Raw genomic sequence first — 18,641 nt, 5'->3', positions numbered from 1 at the left:
GTTGGAAATTTAATTTTCTAAAAAAAATGTCTCTTATGATTTTTTTATACGATCAATATTTTCACCGTAATTCAAAAATTAAGATTCATAATGAATGATTCAAAATTTTGTTAATTATGAAAATCTTATTTTTGAAATTACGGCTTTCTTATTAGTACTAAGAAAAAATTATAAGAGAAATTTTTTTTAGAAAATTAAATTTCCTACAACTTTTGTTCGAAAAATTTTTTAATAAGACCAATATTTTCCCCGTAATATAAAAAAATTCACACCTCTAATTAATAATTATTTTTAAATTAACGCAAAAATCCTGGCCCTAGTAATTAGTAAAAAAATTAATAATTATTGATAATTATAATAATAAGATGATGCATATGGTAATTTTTTTTGAAAATTATTCATAGGGTTGATTAAATTCCGCGGCATAGAGTTCATTAAATTTGCTTGATAATTATTATTATACGTTGCATACCTCGGCCAAACATTTGATAATGGATAAAGTGCTCGCCCAGCAGAATTAACAGGAGTATAGGAGTTGTATGGATTGTAATTGTAAATGTTTGAAGTTGATACCGGTACAGCCATGGTTTTGGTAGACGACGATAATATTAATGGATTGTGAGGGTTTCCATTGAACGCAGCCCTGTAAAATACTTGTGCTGGTGCCTTTGTTGGAGATAATTCTGTTTTATTTTTGGGTAGTTCTTCCATTAATCCAATGTAATCGTCACCAAATCTTTTTTTTAACCCATCGGTTCCGTTCTGAAACAATTTGATTTTTTAAAGAAATTTTCTATTAAGTCAGAAATCGTATTGATTTCGTGGCGCATTGAAGCTTAGAATTTAAATATTTGGAGCCAATTTAAACGAGACCAATAGCGCATGTGTAAATTAAACTGTCATGTTAATTAATTAGAGTGACATATGAGTGTTCCGATCAGGCTTACAATAAACAAATGCAGTCCTGACGGATTGATTTTAAGTCAGACACTAAGTTAGCAGGCAGAAACTAGACGTTCTCTGCCCCAGGGAAGAAACCGATCATTTTCATCCCACAAATTGCATTGCTCTGAAATTGACTTGTTTCGATTGGCTAAACAGACATTAAAATTAGTAGTTTCAATGTGGGAGATATAAAAATTTTATTACTTTGAGTAATTTATCGTTTGGAAGCTGTGGTTGCCCAGATTTTGTCGAATTACTCGTTTCTGTGAAATTATTACGAGTGAGAGAATTTGAAGGATTTTTGTTTGAATTTGATGCTGAATTTTTTAGCTCAGAGTCTTTTAATTCCTGTTCCTTGGAACTGTTTGAATTGAATGTATTCATGTGATCTGTTTTTCCTACTGGATGATGCTGCTCAATATTTTGTTGATGTTTGTGAATTTGCAGAGGAGATCCGACGATGTAATCGTCTTCTGAACTTGCTGCACGTAGATCAGTTTCTTTATTTTTTGAAACAAAATAATTGTTTTTGAAATATTTGGAACTCAGCAGATTTGAGTAATTATTTATTAGTTTACTTACTGTGTTCTTTGTCATTTGAATTATTTTTTGACGCATCTAAGGTCGAGTTCTTGGCCAACGAGCTGCTCCTTTGCTTATCAGATGTTTGTTCGTTGTGCCCAATATTGGGTCCGGAAAAAGCGAACCCTGGTTTCGGGAGTTGATTGAACTGCAAAATAAAAACTATTAAAATTTTTTTAATTCATGTAAAATAATTATACTTGAATATTATTCAATTTTTTCTTGTAATGTGAATAATGAGAAACTTACATTTTGATAATCTCGTAGCTTTACAATTTGATAACCTTGCGATTGAAGCGTTTGAATTTCAGCAGGTGAAGATCGGTGGAGTCTGATATTAGACAATTGTTGATTGTTTTGCTGAAATGGTATCCAAGGAGGATTAATTGGGTTGGGTTGTAATGGAGGCTGAGGCAGAGAAGGTAAAGGAATATTCGGAGGAACATTTGGAAAATGTAACGGTAAAAGTAGTTGAGAAATTTGTGGCTGTACTGGTCCTGAATACTGTGAAAAATTTGGTGGTACTCGAATCGTTTTGTTTTGAATCATTTCTATAACTTTTTTTTCTAATTCTTTATTTAGATTTTGGTAACGTTCAAATTCTGAATGTACAGAATTTATGTATGCATTATTTGATGATACAGATGATTCAAATTGCCCAGGCATTCCGGATTGTCCAATGTGGTTAAATGACCCAGATATTCCAGGTTGTTCCATTTGGCTAAGTGGTCCAGGCATTATAACTTGTCCAAATTGATTATTATATCCAGGTTGTACAGGTAGAGCAGCTTGTCCTGATTGTCCAAATTGATTACTATATCCAGGTTGTACAGGTAAACCAAATTGTCCAGCTTGTTGTCCAAACTGTTCAGGCTGCTGTCCAAATTGTCCAGGCTGTTGTCCAAATTGATTATTATATCCAGGCTGTACAGGTAGCCCGGATTGTCCTAATCCTATATTTCCAAATTGTCCATTTTGACCATAATTACCCGGTTGCCCAGAATTAGGTTTAAAGAGAATATCCCCATATCCAAATGTCACACATGATATTAGCACGACAATCTGATAAAAGAAAGGAAATAATAAACAATGTTAAAGAAAATGAATAATGATTTTTGAAATTAGCACGTAAACTGTGGATAAATAGCAAAAACTATCTCTTACCACTGAATGTAATACGATATTCATAATGTTCTGTTATCTTTACGAAGTTGTATGTAAGACTGGCACTGTGCAACTGCCACTCGTCAGTCCGATAAATTCAAGTTTCAATTTGCTGACTAAAAAGTCTCAAGTTTCATCACCACCTCTATCACTTGTTCCTCGAATTTACAGTATTTCCTAATCAAATATTTAAGCGTAAGCTTTTAATTACAATTAAACGGTGTGTTCATTGTAAAAATAAGTAAAAAAATATTTTTCACTATTTTGAGTAAATTAAAAAAGATTTAAACGTTATTTGAAGTGATATTAAAGTGTGATTTAAAAAGATCTATCGCAGTCTTTCGGTAGCGGTTTATTTTTCAAAGGCCAGACGTCTTCCAGACCGTAAATCCCTCTTGAATAAAAAGCTATGTTAACATATTCATTCAAATAACTTTTACATCTATGTGCTTTCATTTAGTATTTTTATTTTTCTGTAGTTTCACTCTTTATTTTATATTTTTTTTGTCATCCATCTTTTCTGATTAGCTAAATATCACAGACCTCTTTTTTATGCATTCATACACTTTGCAATAAGTCAGCATAATAAAGTGCATCAGCATTAAAATAAATAAGTTTTTTTTTAATTTGCCAAGTAGTCGGTTTTGTAACTTTATTTTTTTGTAACCATTTATTTGGAGTCATCAATTAATTTAAAGAAAAAAAATTTACTCTACGTCATTAAAATTTAAAAATACATTATTTAAATTAAACCCATACATTTTTGAATATATGTCAAATAAAACATTACTATAAATTATTTAACTTTGATTTAAAAAAAAAATCATTTTACATTTCGATTCATTAAAGATTCAAATTTTCTGTCCCAAATCATTATTTTCCTTTAATTTCTTTCAAATTATTAAACCTATAGTTAGTAATTAAATATTTAAATATTTAAAAGATTCATGATATTGAAGTTAGCCGACGTCCAATAATTTTTGAATCTTTTTTTAAACAATAAATTATTGAAAAAATTGCACCTATAGTTTATTAAATTTTTTATATATGAATATTTTTAGTTTTTTTGTTTAAATTTAATTGTTGAAAAAAAAAATCCGAAAATTGTCAACTGTCCACTAACTTCAGGATCATAAAAATTAAGGGTTTACTATTAAATCGGAATAAAAGAAGTGGTTCTGAAATTTTTTCAAGACTTATTTTAAAAATATACCGTAAATACTTGAAACTGTTGAAGTTGTAAGCTTTTAAAATAAGCGAATCACGAAGAAAAACATGCAAAAAATAACTTTTACTTAAAAGTACATAGTTTCAAAACTTGATCTGAAATTCTGAACAAACTAAGCGATGGACCGATTATATCTTTGGCCCAGTTAAAGTCAAAATTTATAACTGGCTACAATTTAGTTCGGTATTATTTTTTTTCCATACAATATCATTTGTCATAAAAAAAAAGCTCATTTTTAAAATTTTTAAAAACACATCAATTTTTTTTTTACACAAATATTTGAATTAATAAAATTTAATTTCTAAAATTCCAACATTTTCGAGTAGAATGTCCAGGCATCACAGATAGAACCATCAAGCTACCAACAGAAATAACAGAATGTTTAAATGACAAAAACAATTTAATTACAGTTCTAAACCCGCTAAGAAACTTAAAATTGCTCAATAAGATCTAATTCTCATACTATGTAAACTGTACCATATGTATATTACTGAAGTCGCTCATGACTATTGCCGTCTATGCGACTTTGAAATAAATAAAAAAAAAATTAATTAATTTTTTAAATAATTGACAACAGTAATTTTAAATTTACAAAAATTTATAAATTCCTAATTGATAATAAATTCCACTTTTTACTACTTTACATTTTTTTGTACAATGAGATGTCTAATTATTGCACCTCAATAACTTCGTATCCGTCAACGGCTAAATGAATTTAAAAAATAGACTATTTGTATATATATTAAAATGACTAATTATGATTTCAGGTTGCGGATTCGGTACGTGATGCCGGCGGCGCATCTGACGCTGCGAGAAGAGGACGTGGTGCGACTGACCCTCGAGTTCCTTCACGGCCGTGACCTTCACATCACTCAGCTCTCACTTGAACGAGAGACCGGTGTGATAAATGGTCAGTACAGTGATGACGTTCTCTTCCTACGTCAGCTGATTCTAGATGGACAATGGGACGACGTGCTGGAATTCATTCAGCCGCTAGAGGCATTACCTGATTTTGATATGAAAAAATTCACCTACTCAATTTTACGTCACAAATACGTCGAGCTACTTTGCATCAAATCAGAGGCAAATATTATCATTGCCGGTACCAACGGCAGTGTTGATAATGCTGTCGAGGAGGTTGTAAAAGTCTTGAGTGATCTTGAAAAAGTAGCACCTTCCAAAGAAGAATACAGTAGCCTTTGTTTGCTACTGACATTACCACGACTAACTGATCATCTGCAGTACAAAGATTGGAATCCAAGTAACGCCCGAGTCCAATGTTTCAGGGAAGTCCACTCCCTCGTTGAAAAATTTTTACCTGGTGACCGTAAGACTGATCCAAGTCATCCCATTGCCTCGGCTAAAAATGACCGACTTATTCAATTAATTATCAAGGGGATTTTGTATGAGTCATGTGTTAATTATTGTCAAGCTAAAGCCACTGGCTCTAAGGAGAGCGAACAGGTTTGTTAATCACTTAACTCAATTAAGATCGCAAGTATTTAAGCTGACAATTTATTAAATATTTTTTTCTAGGTTGAAATGAGCTTCTCTAGACTGCTAGACGGATCAGTTGGGTTCAGTGACTCAGACTTAAGTTTACTGTCTTGGTTGCAAAGTATACCGCCAGAGACATTTGCGGTGCCGTTCGCCCAGAGGACATTGAACGTAGACGTTGAAAGACTTGAGAGACCATCCTTGGAGACGTCATGGACTGAACATATGCTGATAACTCCAATAAAACCAAAGACCTTCCCACACAGTGCAATGCCATTTACCAGGCCACGTTCTGCTGCTGATATGATGTCAAGAAGTCTTGTACCAGCACTGGAAGCCGGTTTGGGTCCACGTAGTCCTGGGCCTAGAAATACAACACTACCGTCAGCCGCACTAATGGCGCTTTCAACTGGTGATATTAATCCTATGTCACGATCATCATTTGCCAGTTTTCATTTGACTGGATTTAAAAATAACAAAATAATGAATACAAGTGTCGACAGATTATTTGAAAATGAAGGCGACGTATTTCTTAGCTCAAGTTATGCTGAGTTTCAACAACAGTTACCGTCAATACAAGAGACTATTGCTAATGCCCAGGCTAAAACAGCAGTTAGACCACGCGGACAATCACAAAGTCCTGAAGGTTAAATATTTTTATTATATTTTGCAATTATCAGCAGAGTATAATTTTTTTTATTTATGATTGTATTTAATTTTTATTGTTTTAGGACATAAAACAAATCCATCGTCAGCATCAACACCAGAAAGACGTTTGCCAGGTCGTGAATCACCAGCTCTGTCAACTGCAAGAAGTTCAAGACGTGATTCTTTAGCTGAAAAACCAACTGGTGTTGCTGCTAAAATACCAGAACCCACAGTGATACCAGCACGTGGTGTTGTAGCTGGTGATAATCTTGATCAGAGTTACAATGGTGATTTATTTAAAGAGTACCAGAAACAAAAACAAAAATTACAAGAAACAATCCAACAAAAGGAACGAGAACGTGATGAACTTGTAAGACAACTGTCTGCCCCTATTTCAGCGCAATTAGTTGACAATAGACTGCAAAATGAAACGTGAGTACTCAGCCAATATTTTAATCTTTAAAAAGAATTATTGTTCGCAATAAATTTTTGGCAATTATGCGGTAGTGCGGCGTCCGTCTATTCTTAACTTGCAATCATCCAATTTTATTCGTATCGCTTTTGGATAAATTCCATCAGCAAGAACGTAACGACGGGTTTAATATAAAAGTTGAATTTTGTAGATAAAAATATTTTTAAAGCATAAATTAATCCGTAGTTTTCATATTCGTATTCAAATTTTATTTAATATTCATTCAATCTCAAAATTTTTGTTTGTCAATACGCGGGATCTGACATAGACCATTAATTCAGAGTGAATTAATTTGTAAGCCGATCATTAAAATAAACAAAATTGTTTTAAGTGAAAAAAATAACGTAAAATCGATAGTTTCGTCCCGAGTACGCCAACGGGCTCATCAGTAGACGGATGTTGACGTACTCTGCCTTAGACGATGTCTCTATTAGTTCGAGCAAAACCAAAACACTGCAGTGAACTCCACTGTATTAACCCGGTAACAACCGGAGGCGGATAGTAGCGAATCCCTGGGCATCTATATAGAGTTGTAGTGATCAAAGTAACAAAAGTATGTCAATTCAAATTTATTCAAAGCTTACAATTTATATTGTAACTTGAGATAAATATTTTCCACCCTCCGTCGCCCATCTTACGGCAATAAATAAATTATATTATTATTTAAAATTATTTATTTAGTGAATTTTACCAAAACGACAATTAATTTATCCTGTTTTTATTTATTTATTTATTAATATCATTCGCCAATCGGAAAACTCTGATTTGAAGGGAGAAACAAATTCAATTATAATTCAACTTTGACTTTTTGACTGAGGAAAGAAAAAAACTTGATTAATTATTCAGAAGATTTTTAATATTTGAGTGAAAAACTGATACACTGTAAAAAATTCGCAAATTGAAAGCTGATTAAATCCAGAGTGAATGCGGAGTGAATCAATTTTTAATTATTCCCCCCCCCCCCTGGAGTGAAATTCACTCCGGAGAGAAGTTTTGTAAATATTATTAATAAAAAATAACTCCATTAAATAAAATTGAAGTAAAAACTCGCGTATTTCATTACTGATCAGCTGATACGCACACACATATTCGAACACACACGCACACGCACACACACACTGTTTAACAGTTTAATATAAACTCATTTAAATGTTAAAACTCCGGACCGGAGTGAATTGGGAGTGAAATAAAATCCGGATTCACTCCCGATTTTTTACAGTGTAGAGATCCACCAAAAAAATCGATGTCTGAATTGAACTCGTTGACTTGGTTAGCTATTCTATTGTACGGTCCTTAATTACGTAGTTTTTGTTAGATCTTGGCGTGTTAATTATTCGATTGCTCCTGAGACTATACCAAAGCCTCCTAGTATATCAGGCGTTTTTCCAACTTATAAGGATACATAGTTTAGCCATTAATTGTAATTTTTACACAATCAACTTGATTTTCATCAATCCGCTGTCAAATTCAACAGATTGAGTGAATTTATTTTATTTATGAATATTATGGTCAATAAAATTTTGAAAATAGTGGAGCCGTACAACAGCATAATTAAAAAAAATTTTTTAGTATCAATTATATATGAAATTGTTTGAATAAATATATTTTGCGAAGGGAAATCAATTAGCATTAAGGATAAATTTATGACTCAAAGCGGGATTTACTTAAATTAGAATATAAACGGGTATGGTATTATGAGCTTTGCGCTTATTCACTTGAAGGGTTGTTATGGTTTTATATTCCCCTTGAAATACCAGAATAGAACATACGTTGAGTCTAGACACAAGCGTGGCGCCGATTGGGAATTCAAAAAAAATAATAAGTAAAATAATAAAAGGAAAATTATTTTTGTAACCGGATGCTGTCAAAGACACTATAACTTCACAGAAATTTTCTGTCTATTATATGTCAGTCATAACTTTTTAAGTTAAGTACTTGCATTAATATATTTAAATAAAACTATTGAGTTAAACTGGTCGCCGATTTTACCGAGTGTCCGATAGAATAAAAATAAAAGATGTAAAAAAGTTTAAGTACTTGTTACAGTCGTGTAACGCGAGTTAAAATTACCTTGGCATGAAATGTCAAGTGCAATGTCTATCTTCGTAAGGTAAAAAATATATTTTAAGTAACCGCGTTAGTTAAAGTATCAGGTAGTAAAAAATTTACTTCTTATTTATCGTCTGTGTTTTATGCGAACGCTAGTTTTCGTCTTCATTATCTAAATTTTCTTTATTTTCTTTAAACTTTTACTTCTTCTTCTTCTTCCTCTTCTTCTTCTTGCTTTCATTCAAAGCTATTTCTTCCCACTACTTTAATTTAAGTGGTGTAGTAGCGTTGAACGATAACGTCTCGAGGACGGGTACCATTAATATTCAAGACGTCATAAGTTCTTGAATGACTTGCGGCCAATGACATCAGATTGAATAAGATTTTTATTTTAATTTAATATTTTTCTCATGAATTTTCTTAGATATCTAAAAGTTTTTATTGCAAAACAAAACAAAAAAAAATGGTAACAAAATTTTTTTAAAAAGCAATCGGGTTATTTAAAAAAAATTTACATATTGAGTAGCCTTTAGAATGCAGACTGTATGTAATATTTAATTAATTACTAAATCGATAATTAATTATGTAGATAAAGTTTCTCAACAAAATTTTTATTGCATAAATTTTAAATATTTAAAATTCTAGTTTGCAAAACTCGAACCGATTCTAAAGTTTTATTTATTATTATTTAATCTAATTTTTAAAAAAGGGAGTTGAAATTATTACAATGGAATATGTAGTGACCACACAAGCTAGTAAGATATATATGTATATGTATAATAATAGTACCGGTTAATATTTAATGCTGGTATACTAACTGTAATAATGTTTATCACAAGTCATTAAATTATTCATTATGAAGTAACGGCGAACAATTTTTGATTTAATTTAATTTACTGAGAAAAATTTGAAACCTTAAAAGAAAAAATTTTATGCTCTGGGAGAAAAAATAATTTTTATAAACAAAAATGAATTTTTTATCTACGAAATAAATTTCGGGAGGAAAGAGTCGTTTATCTTGAGGATCTTAGGAAAAAACAATGACTCGATGATTTTGACTTTCAATGATATGAAAATACATAAAATATCATACGACAATTTTGAAGATCAAAACGTTTTTCGCGCTTATTCGACTGCTTGAAGGATAGTTCCCTAAGTCGGAGGTGTCCTACGCTTTTCCGCTGACAAACCAGCATCTATAAGCGAAACATTTCAGAAATCTCGTCATCCAGTACACTCAGAAAATTAAGTAATTGTGTTTATTATGGTTTATTTTTAATTCCAATCATCTAGAATGATTGGAACGTTTTTCAATGCAAAAATAGTTAGTGTTATAATTTTTTTTAATAGAATTAATAATTATTGGATGATAACTTCTGCAAGAAATTTCATAACAGTTACTATCAGGATGGTAAAATTTACTATCAAGAATGGTAATTAATATTATTGGATGCTACACGGAAAGATTGGAACCCGACTGGTTACTGTTCTGCACTCAACTCAGTACGGTTCTGGAAAAAAATGCTCGATTGTGGTGCAGCACCACACTGATTACTGTGCGGAACCTGACTGAGTCGTGTGCGCATATCACTCAGTCAGATTCCGCACAGTAATCAGTGTGGTGCTGCACCACAATCGAGCATTTTTTTCCAGAACCGTACTGAGTTGAGTGCAGAACAGTAACCAGTCGAGTTCCAATCTTTCCGTGTATGAAAAAATGTTTAAATTCTTATTATCTTAGATGGTAACTATTATAATTTCTAATGGTACCTGTTACCATCTGGATTATAAATATAACTATTTAGAATAATAATAATAATTAACTCTAGTTAACATACAGGATTGTATCAATTATTATAAATATGGTGAATATTACAATCTAGATGATTTATACAATCATCTAGATAATATTCACTACAATCGGATTGATGCTAGAAATTTTACCATAACTAGATAGTAGTTTCTATTATTTAATTTTCTGAGTGTAGACTTTTTACTTCCCAATTTTTTTTGGTGGGTGAAAAACCTTCCGATCTTCAGGAACAAAATTATTATTCGAATTCGAGTTACAAAGAAGCTAAATATGGACGAGAAAAACAAACTTTAATGTTAAATTTTCAGTAAAAAGTAGTTTTTCAGAAAACGTGTTTGAAGTTCAAAGTACGACGCATATGTTTGACTTGCAGTTTGTTATAAATCTTTACAAGCTCTCGAGTTTCTAAGATTTAAAAAAAAAAGTTAAATATTTATTTAAAAAATCCAATGTAAATAAATAATTTTTTTATCCGTTCGTCTGAAATCTTTAAACAAATTCGGTGCCGATAATAATTATTACAATAAATAAAATGTTATTTTCTGTTTGATTGATTTAATTGAAATAATTTAGCTTACATAAATAAAAGTTAGTGTAATTATTAATGTATTGTCAATAATTTAGTGGCCGGAAAAAGGAAACACGGGTGAAATCGCATGACAGCCGTCAGTAATAGTCCATACAATCACGTCATCATGCGCGATTTACAGATTTATTGTTCTATTGTCCTTTGAGAAAAAAAAAATAGTTATGTCTGTCCTCGAAATCCCAAAAGCTCAAACGCAATTATAATAAATAATAAAATCACAATTATTGTCATAATTTCCATCAACATCATCGATAAATTTAATTTAAATTTATCTCATTCCTAGATGACACTGATGATATTCTTTTATAAATTCCTCCTACATTGTTTTACAAATCACGACAACTGCAACGCGGCATTTGTCATAGAAAAATAATTTATTTTAAATGCGCGCATAAAAAAAATTATTTTTATTCAGATGACATATTTAAGTTTATTTCTTTAATAAATATTATCACAATTGTTTTACATCTGAATAAATAATTTAATAATTATCAATTATTCCCAATCGTTCGAAAGTAAAAATATAAACAACTGATTAAAATGAAGTATACTTTGATACGATAAATTCAAAAAAACACTTATTTAGTTGTCCTCATTCAGTTTTAATTTAATATAAATCTCCAATATCACGTACAATTCATATAAATACAATATTCGTGATTTAAGTAATGCAGTATCTCAGTATCGCTTAACAAAAAACGCAGATCCGTTACTTTTCTTACAACTAAAACGACAGCTGTTAGATGTTTTTTTCCCCGTAACATCTTAAGATATTAACTCCGACTATTATCCTCTCTCTCATATTTTTTAAAAAATAATTATCTTGCCTACATAATCCATGGCATTGATAAATTTACTCACATACTATGCTCTTAAAATTTTTAATTGTTTATCTCTTGTATTTTACTTCTATCTATTTATATACTTCTATTGTTTGGTTTATTTGCTCTTAATATATTGACAATATTAATTTATTAATTTACCGCAATTTTTATAAGTGCAATTTAAGTTAAATAAAATAAAACACAACTATTGAGATGTTCAAGTGTACAGTTTTGTCAGAATATATAATTACGTTACATGAGGGAGGGAATTATATGAGTTAACTCTAGTGTTATAAGTCCAGAGGTCTAGAGTGTAGTGAGTTGTTGATTTTACTGACTATTACTTGCTACTGACTGAATTGAAGCTGACTTGGTACATTCTGCGTTGAGCTTCCCCAGAGGTGGTAACTCTCCGTACACTAATAAGTTTTATGTGTCTAGTTTTATTTTGTATTCACTACAATTTTGAATATTCGCTATCACTATAGTTGTCCTACGTCCCTGTAATCCATATTTATTTATTGGTATTTGTGTATAGGCCACGTGGAATTGACATGTGATTAAACTGTGAAAGTGTTTTGATAACATAAGTACTTATTTTTTTTTAAGCCATTAAATCAATCGGATTTAAATAAAATGATGTACCACAAACCTACGGTACCGCGGTTTCGTATCGCGGAGAGAATAAGTACGAATCGCCCGGTGTCGAGGAATATTAGCTATGAACATGAGAGTAATTGCAGCTTTATTATTTCTGCAAGCAATACGAGCATTAATCGGTAGGATTTTTTTTTTCTTAAGGGAATAAAATAAATGTATGAATTGAATTGAATTTATATTTTATTGTAAAGTGTAATGATTATTTATTGTTTGAGTTGGGTTAAATATGTAGGTTGCTCTTGAATGGAAAATCCAGGCATTGATTGCATAGTTGATATGGATCGCAAAACAAGTCGAACAGTTGTTCTGTTTATTGTTTTTGGTTTTTTTTTTTTAATTATGTATAATTTATACTACGGTTCAATCGTTTTGATTGGTATAATTTATTGGTTTTGTGATGTATTTTAATTATAGTAAAAGAAAAGTTGAAAAAGTTTATAATGCAATTTTTTGTGTCAAAGTTTTCGCTGAAAGAGTGGAAGTATAATTAAAAAATGTTTTGTTTTTAATTCAATTTGATAAGTTTTTGATAAAAAATATTGCGGAATATTTTTGTTGAAAAATTTAGTGAATTTGAGATAAAAAATTGTTACGATTATGAAGTGTTTGTTTATACTGTATTTTTAATTAAGTAATAATATTTTTGTTGAAAAAAAAATATCGATTTAGTAACGAGACACGACGGAGACTTTGCAAAATATTTTATGACGTCAATTGTTATTATTTTATTTTTTTATTTTCAAAGGGTAGACATACGATATTTGAATTGCGACGGTTATCGACTGAAAAGTTTTAAAAATAATTATGAACAATATATTTGTTGAAAAAAAAGTATTTGTTTTTGATTTCAGGGGAAATGAAAAGAAAAAAAATTGTGATTTGATAAGAAAAATTAAGAAAATTTTATTGAAGTTTGAAGTGTAGATTTTTACACAAAGAAATTTAATAATTTTAAATTAAACATTAACGTGATATCTAAACAGGAAACTAAAATTTTCTATAAATTTTGAACTGATGTAAATTTTTTGAAAATTTTATTACAATAAATTCATACATTAAAATTTAAAATAAAAATATTTTTAATTTCTTTTAAATTTTCAGTGAAATGCTTTTTATATCAAAATTTTATAATTATTGCATTTAAATTCCTTAAATAATCTACATTTTAATTGCACTTGTAACTGTAGTAAAGTTCGAACATTTTTCTTTAAATTTCAAAAAAAATTTTGACTGCATTCATATAAAAAATTCTCAAAACTTTTAAAATTTTTTAAATTTATGATAAAATTTTATAGTCATAAGGAAAGTGACCCAGTACCCGATAACTTATATATTTGTATGTCTATATTTACTGAATTTTACTAAATATATCTATACAAATACATGAAGTAATCGGGTACTAGTTCCCTGATCGAGTACTAGGTCTTTGACCTTACTAATAAATAAATAAATAAAATCTACAAAATTCCTTCATTTTTTATTTGCAAATTTCCCTTTTATTGAAAGAAAAGTTTATTTATCACAAATTAAATAATAAATACTAAAACAAAAATTACAATAATTTATTACAGTGGAAAAACACATGTAGCAAGTAAAGGACATTCACCAGTCCCTTCAGGTACACCAAATAGATCAGGAATTCAGTCACCAAAACCCATGTTGAATGGATCAAATTTAATTTCGTAAGTACAGAAAATAAAAAATAATTAAATTTTACATTTATCTCCTAAATAAATAATCAAAAATCACAAATTATTATCCATTTCACAGACACAATTCATCAGCAACCAGCGTGTACGAGTCGAGAATCCAAGAAAGCCACTACGACACCGTTAAGCCGCTTAAGGTAAGAAATTAAAGTATATATCAACTCTTATTTTGGACTAATGCTAACAATTAGCTCTTGTTCTCGTGTTAATAAACATTTGCCATTACACTAGTAAAGTTTCTCATAACTAGTTTGAGTCTCAAGGACACTTATATACTAACGTCCAATACTAATACCGTACCAACCAATACATTTTATATTACTACCGTAAAACGTTTAATTTTCAATGATAAAAAAAAAACGAGAACAAGACCAAACAACTTAATGTCTTACGTCACAGTCATATGTGAATTTTAAGATGCATAAGAATGATATAAAAGATTCAATCATTAAATTTTAATTATTATAATTACACATCAAGGACAATTATTAGTTTCATATAATGTCGATATATACAAATATATTATTAATTATTTACATTTATATCTAATTATAAACAATTGAATCTATTAAATAATCAGTCATAAATAGGATTAAAATTAAAATCCTACACTTAGTTGACCGATTAAAATTAATCATCGATTTGTTCTGGTAATTAAGTAAAAAATTATTACAATTAATTGATGAAAATTGATAATTAAACTTGATCGGTTCTGATAGTATTTATTACGGTTAATTAGTAAAAGGAGAGTCTAAAGTACTTGTGATTATTATATTTTAAAATATTTACACTAAAAAATTTATATAATTATGAGGAATATATGAAATTTTAAATTAACATTTAAATGGGGTCTTTTGAAATTTAATTGACAAAAAAAAATGAGCGCATGAATGAGGCAGCAAACAAAGTTCCCTATACATTAGTTTTCTCAACTTTAAATAGTACAAATATATAATTCTTGGAATATACTCCATACAAGTTTTTATGAATCACAACACGACGATATGATCCCACTGTTGTAAAAAAAATAACAATTTATATTTTGTTAAAAAATCTTTTAAATAACTATTTTTAGCTGATTACAATTAACGATGCTGCAATAGGCCTTATTTTGTTAATTTACTGACTCAACGTGTCAAGGTTTTGTTTTTTAACCAAAAATGTATTAAGTTCTATTTCATTGACAGCCGCTTGGTAAAAATAACTTTTTATGAGTAATAAAGTCAATGAAATGAGGGTTACATTTTTTTTAATTATATATCATTTGGTGGTCATATTTTATTGGGTATATAATTTCGTAGTATTTTGCATAATAAAAATATTTTCAATATCAAGTTTATTGTACATACTTACATACATATAAATATTTATTTAAATCTCAGAAGTATCGTTCGTAATACGAGTACTTGATGTTTATAAAAAAAATAATTATATGCCATCAGATATGTATATATATATATATATCTAACTATATATCATCGCTTTGCTTGAGATATATATTTATGTATAAAATGCAAACAAAGTATTCAATACAAATTGAAAAAAAAACGGCCCATTTTGCTCTCTCTTTTTTTTATAAAAATATATGTGCATATAATTATCTAAAATTGTTTTACATACAGATAATATGTAAAACAATTTTATGAAAGGCCTCCAAAAAATTTGAGACACTTGAATTCTTTATGAAAATTCAAAAGATTTTTTTAAAAAGACAAAAATATTTATAGAAGAACAAACAGCTCACACCCAGTGCTATTATTTTTATGAAGTAATTTTTTACATGACAAATACATATGTATATAAACATGTTGATTCTTCATCTTCATTAGTTTCTCGTGTTCAACACAATTAGTATAAATGACGCAATCATAATCCAATCAAATTATACAAATCATTACGCGGCTTAATTTGTTATTTTCCATCCTGCCAAACCGATAGATGCATAATTTACGCGAGACTTAACATCGAAACCCCGGTATTGACTGTTGCGTAGGTTGATCTAGAGTCTATTCAACACAATAAATATACTTCCTCATTCATCTGGCATATTTGTTTATCATTTATCTTTAAATAATACCATAATCCACATTTAATCATATGACGGTAAATAGAAAAAAATTTATTACCTTTAGTCATAATTTTTATCATTTATTTATTTATGATTAATAAAATATCATTTTATTGATAGTGAAAAATTAAAAAAAAAAATATATATATATATATACATATATATATATATATATATATATATATATATATATATATATATATATATATAGTAGACCGATTCAAAAACATCGATTATTTTTTTTTCGAGGACACTCAAAAGATTCAGTAAAGTTTTGATTGATTTCAAGAGCTAGGCATTGAAACGAAAATAACTAGAAAGTTATGCAGAATTTTTTAAAATTTTATCAAAGATAATTTGTAGAGAGTAAAATTGTCTACAAAAAAGATTCTATGACATTTTTAGATAAGTCTGATAGTTTCGTTAGAAAAGTAAAAAGATCTTGAAATTTACTATAAATTTGACTTTAACAGGGGTTCGCACTTTTCTCTCTATTACACTCAAGTCTACGAACAGTACTATCTTTGTTGCACTTGTACAGTAAATGGAAACTTTAGCCGAGTTTTTCTCTTAAACATACGAATATTATAAATCAATTAAAGCGCACTTCGCTAGATTAGACAGTAATGCATCAAAGTGCGGTCTGTGTTTTGTATTGAGAAATTTTGTTTCTGAAAAAACCCCAGCCGAAAATATCTGATAACCCCTGTTAAGCTCAAATAACTTTTGAACAAAAGTTAAATTCCCTACAAAAATATGTCCTGGGCTTATTTGTACGATACGTCATTACTGAGGTATAAGATTCCAAATTTGGAATTTTTTTCCCATGTTATTTATGGGAGATAGAAAATCGCAATCAGGGACTTAATATTAATATTAAGGGTTCGAATTTTAACAGGCGTCTTCTTTTATCCACTGAAACTTTCGAGTGTCTTTGAAAAAAAGAAATAGTCGATTTTTTTGAATCGGTCTAATATATACATATTTATAGTATACTTTTATTAATGGATAACGTGTAATTTAATTCTCATGTTTATTATGGTAATTTTAATGAAATAGATATCTCGTTTTCTTTAGACTGTATAATTGACAAGTACCTACAGTACATCAAGGTAAACAGCAATCCGCTTGTCTATCACGTAGGTGTCACATAAAATTTTTTTCAAACTTATACTCAGTGTAATCAAATAATATTCAGTTATATACTGCTTTGTCCACACAGTTTGCGTGACAATTAGCCATGACCTTGCTCTCAAACAATTTTTCCTCTCACGTTTTAATCAGTCATCTTTTTAATTATTTTTTTACGTTAGCTTTTCATTATTTTGTTGTTATTATTATTCATTATAAAATTAAATTGTGATATAATTATTAATTAATGCTCCCGTAATTATCCTAAGCAGTCATGCTCTACATAATATTTTTTCAAACATACGATTTACTAAATATTTATTTACACACCTCAAACGCCGAGTTATGGTGTGCTCTGTATTTAAAAACTTATAACCTATAAAGTATTCATTAATTTGCTCTGCTAATTATTGTAACGAAAAAGAAATTCATTGAATCAATTTATATACATACTCTGTCATGTTTATATTTTATACCAAGTGTAATAAAATATGAGGAGTATTCATATATAAAAAAAATTTTGTTTCGGATTTCAATGTATTTCCGGATGTTTGTGTGCGCATGTACATAGACACGATAAAATCTTAAATATTCAATGAATCGACTTGATTTCTCTTGCAATAGTTTTTAAATAAAACTTTAATCAAAATCATTATTTACTCCCTTGTTTTTTATTAATTGTGAATAAAATTTTTCAAATTAAAGTTGGGCTTCGCGCTTGAAGTGTGCAATTAATAAGAACTTTGGAAATTTCTTTTGTTGTTTTATTTTTAAAATTTAACACTGAATATTCGTTTAGAAAACTTTCATTATAAAGAATTCAAAAACGCGACGGTGATAAATTTTTTTGAATTCGTTTTGAAAAAATTACTTTTGTTCACAAAAATGCCCGAAAAAGTTTGTGAAAAATTTTAGAGTATATTGTGTTTCAAAAATCAGATAAGTGAACTTTTTTTGAGTCTTTTTTGAACAAATTTTTTTTCACACGAGTAAAAATTAGTCTATTTTTTAAAAATCATGTTTAATAAGGCCGCTAATAAACCAAAAATTTTTGAGTTATTAATCAAAAAAATAATGACGTGTCTATTTTACGTTATTTTGAACTGTTTTCACTAAATTTTAAACTTAAAAAAATGATCTTGAGAAGCATTCCAATGAATGCATAATATAAAAAAATTTATCCGTGAGACAGTTTTAAAAATTAACAAGCAAAAATTATAGTTTTCATGGTTAACTGTAAACCGAAAAAGAAAGATCTAAGT

General features: G+C 29.1%; 2 protein-coding genes across 6 annotated transcripts in view; one reads left to right on the top strand and one right to left on the bottom strand.

The window, feature by feature from the left end:
• Positions 1–18,641, top strand: part of LOC130673745 (WD repeat-containing protein 47) — a 58,708-nt gene that overhangs the window by 11,519 nt on the left and 28,548 nt on the right. For all 5 annotated transcript variants that reach the window (XM_057478916.1, XM_057478918.1, XM_057478913.1 and 2 more), the window contains exons 2-6: positions 4,687–5,383; positions 5,456–6,062; positions 6,148–6,496; positions 14,043–14,153; positions 14,242–14,317. In XM_057478916.1, the coding sequence (XP_057334899.1) occupies positions 4,706–5,383; positions 5,456–6,062; positions 6,148–6,496; positions 14,043–14,153; positions 14,242–14,317 (1,821 nt within the window). In that variant the 5' untranslated portion in view covers positions 4,687–4,705. The remainder of the gene's footprint in view (positions 1–4,686; positions 5,384–5,455; positions 6,063–6,147; positions 6,497–14,042; positions 14,154–14,241; positions 14,318–18,641) is intronic.
• On the bottom strand, positions 195–2,845 carry LOC130673746 (type-2 histone deacetylase 1-like). Its single transcript, XM_057478919.1, has 5 exons — positions 2,692–2,845; positions 1,777–2,589; positions 1,528–1,675; positions 1,150–1,445; positions 195–762 (listed from the first exon to the last, which is right to left on the bottom strand). Exons 1-5 carry the CDS (start codon positions 2,713–2,715, stop codon positions 343–345), a joined length of 1,701 nt encoding a protein of 566 aa, XP_057334902.1. The 5' UTR covers positions 2,716–2,845; the 3' UTR covers positions 195–342.

The sequence above is a fragment of the Microplitis mediator genome, chromosome 8 (assembly GCF_029852145.1).
Source record: "Microplitis mediator isolate UGA2020A chromosome 8, iyMicMedi2.1, whole genome shotgun sequence".
Lineage (NCBI taxonomy): Eukaryota > Metazoa > Arthropoda > Insecta > Hymenoptera > Braconidae > Microplitis > Microplitis mediator.
The sequence above is the reverse complement of the archived record's forward strand: the minus strand, read 5'-3'. Positions and strand labels throughout refer to the sequence as shown.